Source organism: Canis aureus, chromosome 3 (genome assembly GCF_053574225.1).
Source record: "Canis aureus isolate CA01 chromosome 3, VMU_Caureus_v.1.0, whole genome shotgun sequence".
In the NCBI taxonomy this organism is placed as follows: Eukaryota; Metazoa; Chordata; class Mammalia; order Carnivora; family Canidae; genus Canis; species Canis aureus.
The window spans coordinates 11,293,685-11,306,931 of record NC_135613.1 but is presented as its reverse complement, the minus strand read 5'-3'; the positions used below and the strand labels follow the sequence as shown (position 1 = coordinate 11,306,931).

General features: G+C 40.6%; 2 protein-coding genes across 8 annotated transcripts in view; one reads left to right on the top strand and one right to left on the bottom strand.

The window, feature by feature from the left end:
• IST1 (IST1 factor associated with ESCRT-III) overlaps window positions 1-11,394 on the top strand; it is a 33,763-nt gene extending 22,369 nt beyond the window's left edge. For both annotated transcript variants that reach the window (XM_077889403.1, XM_077889409.1), the window contains 7 exons: window positions 1,012-1,099; window positions 5,158-5,241; window positions 5,734-5,844; window positions 6,739-6,945; window positions 7,588-7,680; window positions 8,798-8,846; window positions 10,001-11,394. In XM_077889403.1, the coding sequence (XP_077745529.1) occupies window positions 1,012-1,099; window positions 5,158-5,241; window positions 5,734-5,844; window positions 6,739-6,945; window positions 7,588-7,680; window positions 8,798-8,846; window positions 10,001-10,200 (832 nt within the window). In that variant the 3' untranslated portion in view covers window positions 10,201-11,394. The remainder of the gene's footprint in view (window positions 1-1,011; window positions 1,100-5,157; window positions 5,242-5,733; window positions 5,845-6,738; window positions 6,946-7,587; window positions 7,681-8,797; window positions 8,847-10,000) is intronic.
• The window catches only part of PKD1L3 (polycystin 1 like 3, transient receptor potential channel interacting), a 68,361-nt gene continuing 62,293 nt past the window's right edge, over window positions 7,180-13,247 (bottom strand). For all 6 annotated transcript variants that reach the window (XM_077889364.1, XM_077889374.1, XM_077889384.1 and 3 more), the window contains 3 exons: window positions 12,638-12,769; window positions 12,213-12,292; window positions 7,180-9,136 (listed from right to left, as the gene is read on the bottom strand). In XM_077889364.1, the coding sequence (XP_077745490.1) occupies window positions 9,121-9,136; window positions 12,213-12,292; window positions 12,638-12,769 (228 nt within the window). In that variant the 3' untranslated portion in view covers window positions 7,180-9,120. The remainder of the gene's footprint in view (window positions 9,137-12,212; window positions 12,293-12,637; window positions 12,770-13,247) is intronic.

Here is a 13,247-nt window from a genome sequence, read left to right as displayed (position 1 = left end):
TTTCCAGAAGTTTCTTTCTGTCCCCTCTCACACCTCCCCCATCCTTTTTTGATAAAAACACATAACATCAGATCTCTTATTCTCTTTTTTTTAAACAAGATTGATTTATTTTAGAGACAGCATGTATGCACGAACCAGGGCAGGGGGTGGGGAGGAGCAGAGGGAGTACGAGAGAATCCCAAGCCGACTCCCCACTGAGTGCAGAGCCTGACATGGGCCTTTAAGACTGTGATTGTGACCTGAGCCGAAACTTGTGTCAGACACTGAATGCACTGAGCCACCCAGGCACCCTTCTACTCTCTTAACATTTATAAATGCATAGTGTAGTATTGTTAATTATATGCATAGAGTTGTTCATCTCTGAACTTACTCATCTTGTATAACTATAATGAAATGAAATAAGAGACTTGAAAACTAAGATCAAATCACTTTTGAGAAAGGAAATTTGAGAAAGGAGTAATATGCAGTGTGGGGGGCCTAACACTAGGGGACTACTTCACATACCCAAGGGCCTTTTTTCCTAACAACTTTGTTGGAAGACCTGATCTTAATGTAGACAACTGTTCAAAATGAGGACTCTGAAATCAAAAGGTCTAAGTTTGAGTCTTGGCTCTAACATTTTTCTGACTTTGTAACCTTGGGCTTGTCAGAGTTTCCCCAAAAGTAAAAGGGGATGATGAAAATGCTAAAGTCCTAGAATTATTTGTAAGATTCTAATGAGCTTGGTGGAAGAAGTTTAGAGGCTATCAAGTATATGATACAAATTGGAGGGTTTTGTTGGTTTATATATTTATAAAGATTTTATTTATTCATTTGACAGAATACAGGTAGGGGAGCAGCGGGCAGAGGGAGAGGGAGAAGCAGGTTCCCCACTGGCCAGGGAGCCTGATGTGGAGCTTGATCCCAGAATCCTGGGATTATGACCCGAGCCGAAGACACGTGCTTAAGTAACTGAGCCTGTTGGTTTGTTTTAAAGAATATTAAATTTTATTAATTTCTTTCCTTAATTAGGGAACTAGATTCTGGTCTGGCTGAATCCGTGTCTACACTGATCTGGGCTGCTCCTCGACTCCAGTCAGAAGTGGCTGAGTTGAAAATAGTGAGTACAGCGTTTCAGTGATGTTTGTAGTTTGTCATATTGTTAGGTTGGTTAACACAAGTCATTTCTGTTTATTTGACCAGATATTTTGTATCCTTCCCCATGCTGCTTTTGAAATAGGCTTTGTAAATTGGTCTACCTTCTTTTCAGGCCTGTTACGTAATGCAATAGAACAGTATTTTCAAACTTGAATAATTTTTTTAAGGAGCAGAGTTTTGCATATCTCCAGTTTTCTCTTATTTTTATTGTAATGTTATATAAGTATATTCATATAAAGTTGTTACACAACTGTAAATGAGTAAAGTTAAAATCATATTAATTTAAGGTTACAGAGGTTTTGTTTCATTCAGTAATTCTACAAATATTTATCTGGTGTATGTTACAAGTTGGTGGGCACTGAGGGTACAGCAGTGAGAAAAATATGACACCAACCCTACTCTTGTAGCTTAAATCTAGCAGAAGAGATAGACATTGAAAACTTCCCCGTCACAACATGGATACGGCACTAGCCGCCAGGATATAAATTCAGTTGAGTTGTTCTGTCCTTTTTTCTACATCTTTGCCTTTTTTATTTTATTTTCTCTAGATTGTTTTATCTCCTGATCCGTCTTTTGAAATTTCATTGTCTTCTGTATGTTTTCATTTTTAAGAGCTTTTTTTTTTTTTTTTTAGTTTTAAAGAACATTAGAGAGAGAGAGAATGAGCAGAGGAGAGAGGCACAGATAGAGGGCGACCCTGGGATCATGACCTGAGGTGGAAGCAGACGCTCAACCAATTGAAGCATCAGAGTGCCCCTAAGAGCTCTTCTTAATTCTCTTAAATATTTACATCATAGTCTGTAGCTTTTGTTTCATAGCTATAATGTCTTTTAACTGAGAATATTACAGTTTCTTAGTAACTTTTCTTGTTCCTGTAATAATTTTCTTCTATTTCTTTTAAACTATCATATAGTGTAAAATCAGGCTTTTCACAAAAGTTTGGTGGCCTTGGCTGTTGGGTTATATTTAAAAGTGAGAAATTAAAACTCTCATGTGCCTGGGTAGGGCTTATTGCCAGATGCCTGTATTGTTGAATGATCTAAGCCCTTTCTTAAGGGAATTCTAGAGTATCAGGAATTAGTTTTCTTCCTCTGGATGGTCATTTCCCTCAGAGAGAAATCCTGTTTCCTACCCCAAGGGTGTAAGTTGGCTGTCAGAATTTCTAACAATCAGAGGAGAAGGAAGCCAAAGGTCTCGTTCTTCTCTTATAGAAGACTTAGATTTTATTTTTCAGTTGTCTTTAAGTGTCTCTGCTCTCTGTTGTGCTTGGAGTCCAGAATCCCTTTAGTTTAACTTCCCCAGAGAGTAAGCCTCTAGTATTCTGATCTGGTAGGAATGATAGTCATAGAGTTTGTGAGTAGAAGAATGGGAGAGTAGAGGCAACTCTTGCCTCCTTTCCTTTTCTTGGTAGAGTAAGCTCTGCACCCAGTGTGGGGCTTGAACTCATGACCTCGAGATCAAGAGTCCCATGCTTTACCAACTGAGCCAGCAAGGTGTCCCAGAGGCAGGTGGTTTTTTTTTTTTTTTTAGATTTTATTTATTTATTAATGAGAGACACAGAGAAAGAGAGAGGCAGAGACACAAGCAGAGGGAGAAGCAGGCTCCATGCAGGGAGCCCAACATGGGACTCAATCCCAGGTCTCCAGGATCACAGCCTGGGCTGAAGGCGGTGCTAAACCGCTGAGCCACCCGGGCCGCCTGAGGCAGCTGCTTTTTACACAGACTTTTAACCTCCTCAGTCTTCTTTTAAAGTATGTATGTATTATGTATTTTTTTTTTAAAGATTTATTTATTTATTTATTCATGAGGGACACAGAGAGGCAGAGACTTTGGTAGAGGGAGAAGCAGGCTCCTTGCAGGGAGTGTGACGTGGGACTCCATCCTGGGTATCCAGGATCAGGCCCTGGGCCAAAGGTGGCGCTAAACTGCTGAGCCACCTGGGCCACCTGCGGCAGCTGCTTTTTACAGAGACTTTTAACCTCAGTCTTTTTTAAAAAGTTTTTATTTAAGTAATCTTGTATCCAGTGTGGGGCTTGAACTCATGATCCTAGACCAAGAGTTGAATGCTCCTCTGAGCCACCCAGGTGTCCCAACCTCAGTTTCATTGTAACCTCTCCTGTATTCTTCCTTTATGTTAGGATTTATTGGGGCAGCCCCGGTGGCTCAGCAGTTTAGCGCAGCCTTCAGCCCAGGGCCTGATCCTGGAGACCCGGGATCGAGTCCCATGTTGGGCTCCCTATATGGAGCCTGCTTCTCCCTCTGCTTGTGTCTCTGCCTCTCTGTTTCTCATGAGTAAATAAATAAAATCTTTAATAAAAAAAAAAAAAGATTTATTAAAGATGAAACAGATTTACATGTTTTTAAAAAGATGAACTCATAAAAGAACTAGAACTAGACATATTTAAAAAATAAATCTCATAGTGGAAATGGCTACAAAAGCCATATAGAGAGTGATAAATTCATATAAGAAAAATAAAAAATTTCTGCATCATATAAAGCAACCAAAAACTTATCAAAAGACAAAGGACAAACTTATAAGAACCATGTCTACATGTGAACGACGAGTGCCTCCTTGTTAAGCTCTCACGTGTTGGGGCCACTCTGGTTCAATACCTAAACTATTATAGTAACTTCTTGAATCTTTCTCCTACACCTACTTTGGTTTCCTTTAGTCTATTCACCATTGCATCAGAATAGCTTAGAGTTCTGTTCAAGATACAAGTCTGATCCTGTTACTACTCCTTGCTTTATTTATTTTTTTTTTTTTTAATTTATTTATTTTTTTTAAACTTTTATTTATTTATGATAGTCACAGAGAGAGAGAGGCAGAGACACAGGCAGAGGGAGAAGCAGGCTCCATGCACCGGGAGCCCGACGTGGGATTCGATCCCGGGTCTCCAGGATCGCGCCCTGGGCCAAAGGCAGGTGCCAAACCGCTGCGCCACCCAGGGATCCCTACTCCTTGCTTTAAAGCCCTTTAGTAGCTCCTATTCTTACAATAGAAACAAAATTCCCTTTTTAAAAAAAAATTTTAAGATTTTATTTATTCATAAGAGACAGAGAGGCAGAGACACAGGCAGAGGGAGAAGTAGGCTCCCTGCAAGGAGCCTGATGGCGGGACACAATCCCAGGACCCTGGGATCATGACCTGAGCTAAAGGCAGACACTTAACCATTGAGCCACCCAGGTGTCCCCCCTTTTTACTTCATTACCTAACATACTCCTCCCTCTGGCTCAACACTCACTTGATTTCATCTTGAAATTAGGATTGGCTCTGTTTTTCCACCAGAGGCCTTTGCACACGCTGTTTTTTAGAATGTTCTTCCTTCCCTCTTATATCTTCGTCATCCCTTAGATCTCATTGAAGCATCTTTTTTTTTTTTTTTTAAGGAGGCCTTTTTTTTTTTTTTTTTAAGATTTTACTTATTTGAGAGAGAATGTGATTGCACAAGTGAAGTGGGGGGCAGAGGGGAAGGGAGAGGGAGAGAATCTCGAGCAGACTCTATGCTGAATGTGGAGCCCTATGTGGGGCTTGATCTCATGGTCTTGAGATCATGACCTGAGCTGAAAACAAGAGTTGAACATGCTTAACTGACTGATCCACCAAGGCACCCCCTCTTACATGACTTTTTTGGTCAAATCTAATTTCACTGTTACAAGCTATTGACAGTCTGCTGTACTTTGCCTGGTTGACACTTACTATAGCTGCATTTATATCTTTATGTGCATGATCAAGTAATGACTGTTTTCTCAGAGACTATAAAACTATGTAAGAGTAAGAACAATGTCTATTTTTGTTCATTGTATTTAGAGCATATATCATAAAGTCTGTAATAGAATTTGGTACATAGCTACAGCTTTGTGGATGGATGAACACATACGAATTCACATATACCCCCTTAAAGTTTTACAGGCCGCATGTTTGTTTTGAAATCCAAGAATAGAAGCATGGTTACTGATGATGGGAAGCTTGAAGCAGTCTGATGGAATGATTTCCATTTTTCTCTGTTTTCTTTTTAGGTTGCTGATCAGCTCTGTGCCAAATATAGCAAGGAATATGGCAAGTTATGTAGGACCAACCAGATTGGAACTGTGAATGACAGGGTAATGAACATGCTTGTTAAACATGATGCAATGGGGTATGGGCATGTTATTTTGTATTGATTGTAGTGGGTCCTAATGTATGGCTGAGTTAATCTAGGGTTGCATATTTCATAGTGAGGGTGAGAAGGCATTTGGGCTGGCAGTGTAGTCCACTCCTTACCTTTTCCTTAAACCTGTGATTGTGAGGCCTTTGGTCCTTTTGTGCCTCTTACAATTTGTGGATGTAGAAGCAAGGTGAGGAACAGAGTGGATGAATTCAAATAGGGAAGGGTGGCATTATCAGTCTTACCGACATCTGGGTCGTGTGTAACCAGAGAACATGAGAGGGGCGTGGGTTTGTAATAATGCTTTGTGACTGAAAAAAAGAAATTTAACTGGTCAGAACCCCTTTTTCTCTTCAGTTTACCTGTAAAATAAGAGGAACAAAATTTAAGACAGGTTAGGCTTAGGCTCATTGGCATAGATTTTTAACCCTGGGTCTTTTACTTACAGCTCATGCATAAATTGAGTGTGGAAGCCCCACCCAAAATCCTGGTGGAGAGATACCTGATTGAAATTGCCAAGAACTACAATGTGCCCTATGAGCCTGACTCTGTGGTCATGGTAAGTTTAGAGCTTTTTCAGAATACAAAGGGAAATGAATCTCTGGATATCACTTTCTTAAAAAGTAACCATATTCTTTGCACTAAAGTTTGTGGGAATTTAAGCCTTTGTCCAGTCAGTGCCTTTTTGGGTAACAATAAATATGCCTGCATTTCTTAGTATTGAAGGATTAGATGAGATGAATGACTGGAAAGCACTTTGAAAAGGTACAAACCTTGATACAAATACAAAATGGCACTATTGCTGCTTTTTTATAAAGTTCAAGGAATTGAAGAAGTGCCTCAAGACCTCGAATGGATTCTGAAACCTTCATTGGGTGCCTGCTGTGTGCTAGACAATGTACAGAAGGCTGTGAATACAGATAAAACAAGGTCACTGTCCTGATGAGGTTTACACTGGAAGGGGGGCAAATATACAAATAGTAATGATTCAGTTAAGGTCAGTGGGATGTATCATTCAGCTTTGGTGTGCTGCTCAGGCAACTGTCCCCCATCCCAAATACACGCACTTAAGGATAAAAGCATTTATTTCCCCAGCTCTTGAGAATATCGATGACTGGTGACTCATACACAGCTGAGTGGCCCTCAGAAGAAAGCTGCTTCATCCAAAGTCTTTCCTGCGGGAGAGCCTGTATTCAGTACCTTGGTTTTAAAGACTCTAGGGTACCTGCTATAGGGCCATCCCAGCTCCTTAATGAATTGAGCAGTCCGTGTGACTATACAGCAGCCCAGCGTTTTCTTCTTCCCAGCCTTGCTTCCTTCACTTCCCCTCAGGTCTTTATCCCAAGGGACCACCGCAGTAAAACTCCATACTGGTCTCCATCTCAGGGTCATCTTCTGGGGGAATCTAGCCTATGATGTGGGTTAATGATAAGAGTTTCTCTCTCCTTCTCAGGCAGAAGCTCCTCCTGGGGTAGAGACAGATCTTATTGATGTTGGATTCACAGATGATGTGAAGAAAGGGGGCTCTGGAAGAGGAGGAGGGGGTGGTTTCACAGCACCAGTTGGTGGACCTGATGGAACAGTGCCAGTGCCTATGCCCATGCCTATGCCCATGCCCTCTCCAAGCACTCCTTTTTCCTACCCACTTCCAAAGGGACCAGTAAGTATACATATAAATGTGAGCTTAAACTATATAAAATATAGATGATGTATGAGTACACACAGGAGTTGTACGTTGTCAAGAAGATTCAGCAGTGACAACACTTGGTATTAGTGATCATATTGTGAAATAAAAACATTGGGATTTGGAGAAGGTCTTTTGGTTTGTGTTTAGTTAATGATGTGAGAAAATATATAGAGAGAATGCTATATAAACTTGTTCTCAACTGCTATATAAACTTGTTCATAGGTTTACTGACTACCTTTGGGACCTGTTGCAGGAGGCATACTAGTAGTTATTTCCAAAAATGAATACTCCTTACTACCAGGAAAACCTCCTTTGTAGACAAGGTGAAGGTCATTACTAGTGATAGGAAAGTTTGATTAGAATCTTCCCTTGTAGACAGCAAAGCAGTTGATTAGTAATTTGAAGACTAGCCAGCCTTTGGCTATAGATCTTTAAAAATCTGCAATCCTTCTGGGGCATTTTTTTTTTTCTTTTGGAGCTCTTGCATATATACATATATTGAATATATGTCTTGAATATTCACATTGAATACGTGTAGGTATTTCTCCCTTACCATACACAGACCTCAGAAATTAGATAGGGGCTGTTTCTGATGTTGCCTTTGTCCTCTTGCAGTCGGATTTCAACGGATTGCCAATGGGGACTTACCAGGCTTTTCCCAATATTCATCCACCTCAGATACCAGCAACTCCCCCATCGTATGAATCTGTAAGTGCATGAGCGTCTTTTGTAAGCAGCAGGAGAGTGAATCCCATGAAGAGAGAGCAAAATAATGGCCACAGGGAAGGCAAAGTTTTGATCAATTCCTAGTACCAGCATTGCTCTTGCTTTGGATTTTTGTGTTGCTTTAACATTATCCTGGAAATGGGGTGGTGGTGGCGGCGGCAGCAGCATCATTGGTGGCAATGCTTTATTTGCACTTAAGCCAGGAATCAGGAGGGAGCTGCAGATCTCCTAGAAAGTTCTAATAGGGCACTTTATAGTCTTTTGGGTTTTTGTTGTTTCTGTTTTTTTGAACTAACTAGGCAGAGAATTGTATTGAGCTGGTATAGTCTAGCTGCTAGAATATCATAATTAAAATACCAGTTTTGTAAATTCAACAGTTTGTCTTCATCAGAAGTGGCCAGTTAGTAAATTTCACACTATGGCATTAATTTTACATTTTAGTCTTATAGACGAAACTTGTTATAAATGGTGGTAATCATGCCTTGAACTGAATTGTTGGTGTTGGTGTTTGCACCGCTTTGAGTCAGAATTAGAGGGCTACTTTCTGTCAGCTTTGTTTCCTCAGCTAGTATGTGCCTTTTGAGACCTATTTCCATCTGATGCATTACAGAGAAAACAAATTGGTAGGGTATTTGCTGGGAGAGTACCCTGTTCCTGAACTTGCTTAGTGTTCTTTCCTTTGGCTTTCCCTTGGGCCTGGGTTTTTCTTATGTTTCGATCTGCATGCATTGAAGCATTGCCCACAACTGTTTCCAGGATATGAGGTAGAAGATCTTCAGTATTTGAGGACTTGTTTCTTGGAGATGAATTCAGTGGGTTAGTGCTTTCTCTCTGCCCAGAAGGTGAAGGTATCAAAGAGAGGTGTTATGGTGTGGTAAGAATTTTCTTTTTCTTGCTTGGTGGTTATGTGTTTAACATGGTAGTTGATCGGAAGATAAGGAAGGAGTACAGGGGGTGGAGGGGCAGTTTCTTTGGAGCAGGTTCTTTTGCTTCTGCTGAGCAGCTTAGCTTTTGGAGAACATAGGGGTTTATATCATTATTAGTACTTTATCCAGTAATGACATTGCTTTCTCCCCCAGTAACAGTTTTTGTATTTCAGGTTGATGACATTAATGCTGATATGAATGTCTCTTCTGCACAGATTGTTGGTGAGTATGAGTCAGAAACCCTCATTGCTGAATCCTTTGCGGTTTTCTCATTGCTGTTCCTGCCTCAGAAATAGTGTTCATGTTTGTGGCATATTACCCACATGCCCTCTTCTCTCCCAGAATGTAGATGATGTATAATGAAAGTAGAACTCAGCATTTCCCTTGCCCAAAAAGAAAGTATCTCTCTGGCTGCAGAGAATCTCCCAGAATCTCCTTGTTTCTGTTAATGGTATCATCATTCTTTCAATCTCAAGTTCTTTATGTACCTGCTGCTTCAACTTCCACTGTACCTAGAAATACCGAAAGAGGTAGATTAATTGGTCTATCCAGATACATATTTTTAAACTTGAGCATTAAAGAGGGAGCAGTAGATAAAACCATAAATGAATAGCTCCGTGGCCTTTTCACAAAGCAAGCATGCTCATGTGGTCATCCACTCAGAAAATAAAACACTACCAAGCACTACAGAAACCCTGGGGGATGGGGTACTTTCTTAAATTAGAGATAGGTAACCTCAGTAAAACTGGTGTAGAACATTTTCATTACCCCAGAAAGTTTCCTTACGATCCTTTCCAGTCTACTCTGTCAATCCACTCTCTACCTTTGAGGCAAACACTGTTCTTCTTTTTTTTTTTTTTTTAGATTTTATTTTTAAGGAGAGACCAAAAAGAGCATATATATGTGTGAGGTGGGAGGGAGGGAAAGAATCTCAAGCAGACTCCATGCTCAGCACCGATTTCAATATGGGACTCAATCCTATGACCCTGAGATCATGACCAAAGCCAAAACCAAGAGTCAGGTGCTCAGCTATCTGAGCCACCCAGGCACCCTCTTATGGGAGCTGACCTTTGTGAAAGGGGACAGTGAGTGAGTGCTCTGTGTACCTAGTCCCAGGTACCACACTTTGAATTTCCCTTAATCTTTTCTCTCACCTTAGGAAAGTGTAACAGGTAGGATTCAACTATATTAAGGAAATGTAGATCTTGTCCTGAAAATTTTTACTGACCTTTAGAATTATTAATCTTTTTTTTTTTAAACCGTGTTTTCTCCTGTATTTTTATTGTTTCTGCCAAAAGGGCTGGTGGGCTTTGAGGATCTGAGCCACTTACTTCTCAGGTGTTTGTAACACTGTGCTTGCTCCTTACCCTAATTAGGTCCTGGACCCAAGCCAGAAGCTTCTGCAAAGCCCCCTTCCCGACCTGTGGATACCTATGACAACTTTGTGCTACCGGAGTTGCCATCTGTGCCAGACACACTACCGACTGCATCTGCTGGTGCCAACACCTCAGCATCTGAGGACATTGACTTTGATGATCTTTCCCGGAGATTTGAAGAATTGAAAAAGAAAACCTAGGTCTTATACTAGGCAACCTCCAGGCTCTGGGATTTGGGACTGAGTTACTTCTCCTTGTAACAAAGAATCTCCATGAAATTCTTTTTCATCTCTTTACCATCACTGAGCACGCTCTTCCTCTGGGCTCTCTTCCTGCTCTAAATTCTGCTGCTTTCCAGTTCTTTTTTGCTCCTAAGAGACTAATGATTAGAGACTATGAGGCCAGAGCAGCTGACTCCTGGCAGCTGGGCTTGTGTCCATCTCCTTTGAGTATGAGCCCAGGTTTTCTCATCACCTGTCCTGTCTCCCCACAGGGAGTGGGAAGGTGAAAGCATTATGAGGAGAGCTGCCAAAGATGGCTGGACATGGAGAAGAATACTTCATGAAGTCTCTCAGCCCTGTGCTGAAGTTCTAGACTTAGAAACAAACCCCTCGATACAGAGGGATTTGTGGTGAGCAAAAATCAAAGCAAAGGTGTGCTATGAATGGGAGAGACTGATTCTGGAAGCCACTGTAACAGTTCTTGGAACCTGGGTCCTCTCACTGGCATATACACTACTCCTTGCTGCAGGGCACTGTTCTACTTGGACTACCTGGATCCAGTTGTGACGTTTTTATGGAAAGTTGAAGGCTTCTCTTAGTTCTACTGGATTCTCAGGGAGCCCTCTGTGGCCTTTTGCTTTGAGTGCTGTGTTTCCCTTTTACCAGAGGGCAGCACTGCATAAATTCCTGTTTTTCCCCATAGCATGTTCTGTTGGATTGCATTTACTGGCAAAGAAAGGACAGATCACATACTGGGCAGAAGTCACCATTCAAGGCTAAGGTGGGCTTCCAGTTGCCTTAATAGAAGTACTCAAGTCTCTTGGGTAATGAGCTGGAATGCCCACAGAAGAGGGGTTCCTGTTTTCATTTGAAAACTTTATGATTAAGAGAACCTTTAAAAACTGATTTCAAGTAAGTTTTTGGTGCCCATTAAAATGGTGGCTGTGGTTCACTACTTTCCTAGATGGATGAGACTCTTACTATTATAACTTAACGTGTTCCTTTGCCCCCTAGCTGAGGCCATCCTTCCCCAGAGGGATGGCATTGGGATCAAAAGATAGGACTCTGGCTTCTGTGTAGTGTAAATGTAAACACCTGTTTCAAGCAACTTTAATGTTTCTGATTGGTTTGTATTTCATAGCTCAGTAGCTGATAATAAAGTTAAAAATTCTGTGCCCTGCTTTCTCCACTGGTTTGGCCAAACGATGAGGTGCAAATCTGGATTTTAGAGGAGAGTATTTTAAGCAAGTGACCCATGCTGGGCACAAGCCAGACCTTGTCTTTGGTTCCTTAGGTAGTATGGATGCTTGAAGCAGCAAGGAGTCCATTTCTCTCTCTGTTTCAGCCCAGATAGCATTTGTGAGTTTCCTTGGTTACTCCTCTGGGACAGGGCTCTCCATTAGCCAGACCTGATCTTATATAGCCAAACCGTATAACTTTGATTTTAATAAACTGCAGTGAGCTCACCTCTGGCTCATACATATTTCCCATAGCCATGCTGAAACCATCAGTAGCGTTTTTTCACTTGGCTCTTTGGCAACAGAGCTGGATTATCCTGTATCACTCTTTTATTAAAGATTTTATTTATTGGAGGGGGCAAAGGGAGAAGGAGAAGCATACTCCCCACCGAGCAGGAGCCCGATGCAGGGCTCCATCCCAGGACCTGACCTGGGATCATGACCTGAGCCACTTCGGCACCCCTGTATCACTTGTAGTGTTAACCCATTCCTGACAGAAATTCATAACTAGGAACTTGCAGCCATGGGGATTTTGATTCCTTAGTGATTTACAAAATTAACAGTATATTATAAACCAATAATTTTCTAAACTAACCCATGCAAAGATAAGTAATAATATGCTAAGTAGTAATAAGCCAGGCTAGGAAGTAACAGAATTAAGATAGTTCATCTTTTAAAACCTGTGTTAAAAAAATAAAATAAAAAATAAAACCTCAGTGTTAATGGCCATTGTTATCATGGCTGTTTACTCACGTGTTCTGGTGCTGCTGGATTCCCAGCAAACTGGAGAGCTTCTGTAGCACCATATCTATCAGTGTACCTTCTTTCAGAGTCTATTGAAAGACAGGAGAGAAGTGAGTGAATTAAAATTGATGCTAATGTTGGAGGGGGAAGGTACCAAAAGAATAAAAAAGTGTTAATAGTAAAGATACTGTTTCTTTTAATGATTTACTGTCAGGCATTGGAGTGTGTCTGCTACTTAATAATTGAGGACCAGCTATTTATAGTAGATTTAGAACATCATGTAGTTAGTCTTGGTAAACCGGGTGTCCTATGAAAATGACTGCCAGAGCTAAAGGGACTATGCTGATACTGTGCATTATGTCAGCAACAATTCAGCTTTTCTAATGATAAAATCATGACAAATTTATATTTCAGTTACTGAGTTAGTTACCTACCTTAAGGGACTTTCTTTCTTTACCAAAGGCCATGAGAATGACTGAAACAAAAAGGTTAATGATCACAAGTACCATCAAGAAGACACTGGTGATTATCAGAAAGGAGCCCAGGATTGGGTCTAAAGCGATAACCTGGGAAGAGACAATAGAATATTTTGAATTTAAATATTGACAGTTTAATTTCTACTTTAAAAATATAAGTTATATGCTAACATTTGGGATATATTCACATAAAATATTTGGTGGAAACTAAGGAGAACAAAACTTTGAAAATGCTTTTGAGTGGACAGAACTTCACAAATGACAAACTTGATGGGTATAAAAATAATGGACACTTCAGAGCTTTCACAAGAAAGGTAAGTCATAGTGGCACTATAAATGATTCAAAGCCCATATGAATTTTGGCAGTTCTGGAAAATGTAACTAAACACAGAAGCTTGAAAGAGCAAAAGCATATTGAAAGAATAAATATCAGAAATCCTAAAAATTCTGCCATACTAAGAACCTCTATAAACACAGAAGCATTCCAATAGAATTAAACAGGTTAACCATAAAAAAACTGGCTTTTATTTTAGTTTTGAGGGGTTTTTTTTTGGGGGGGGGGTTGTAT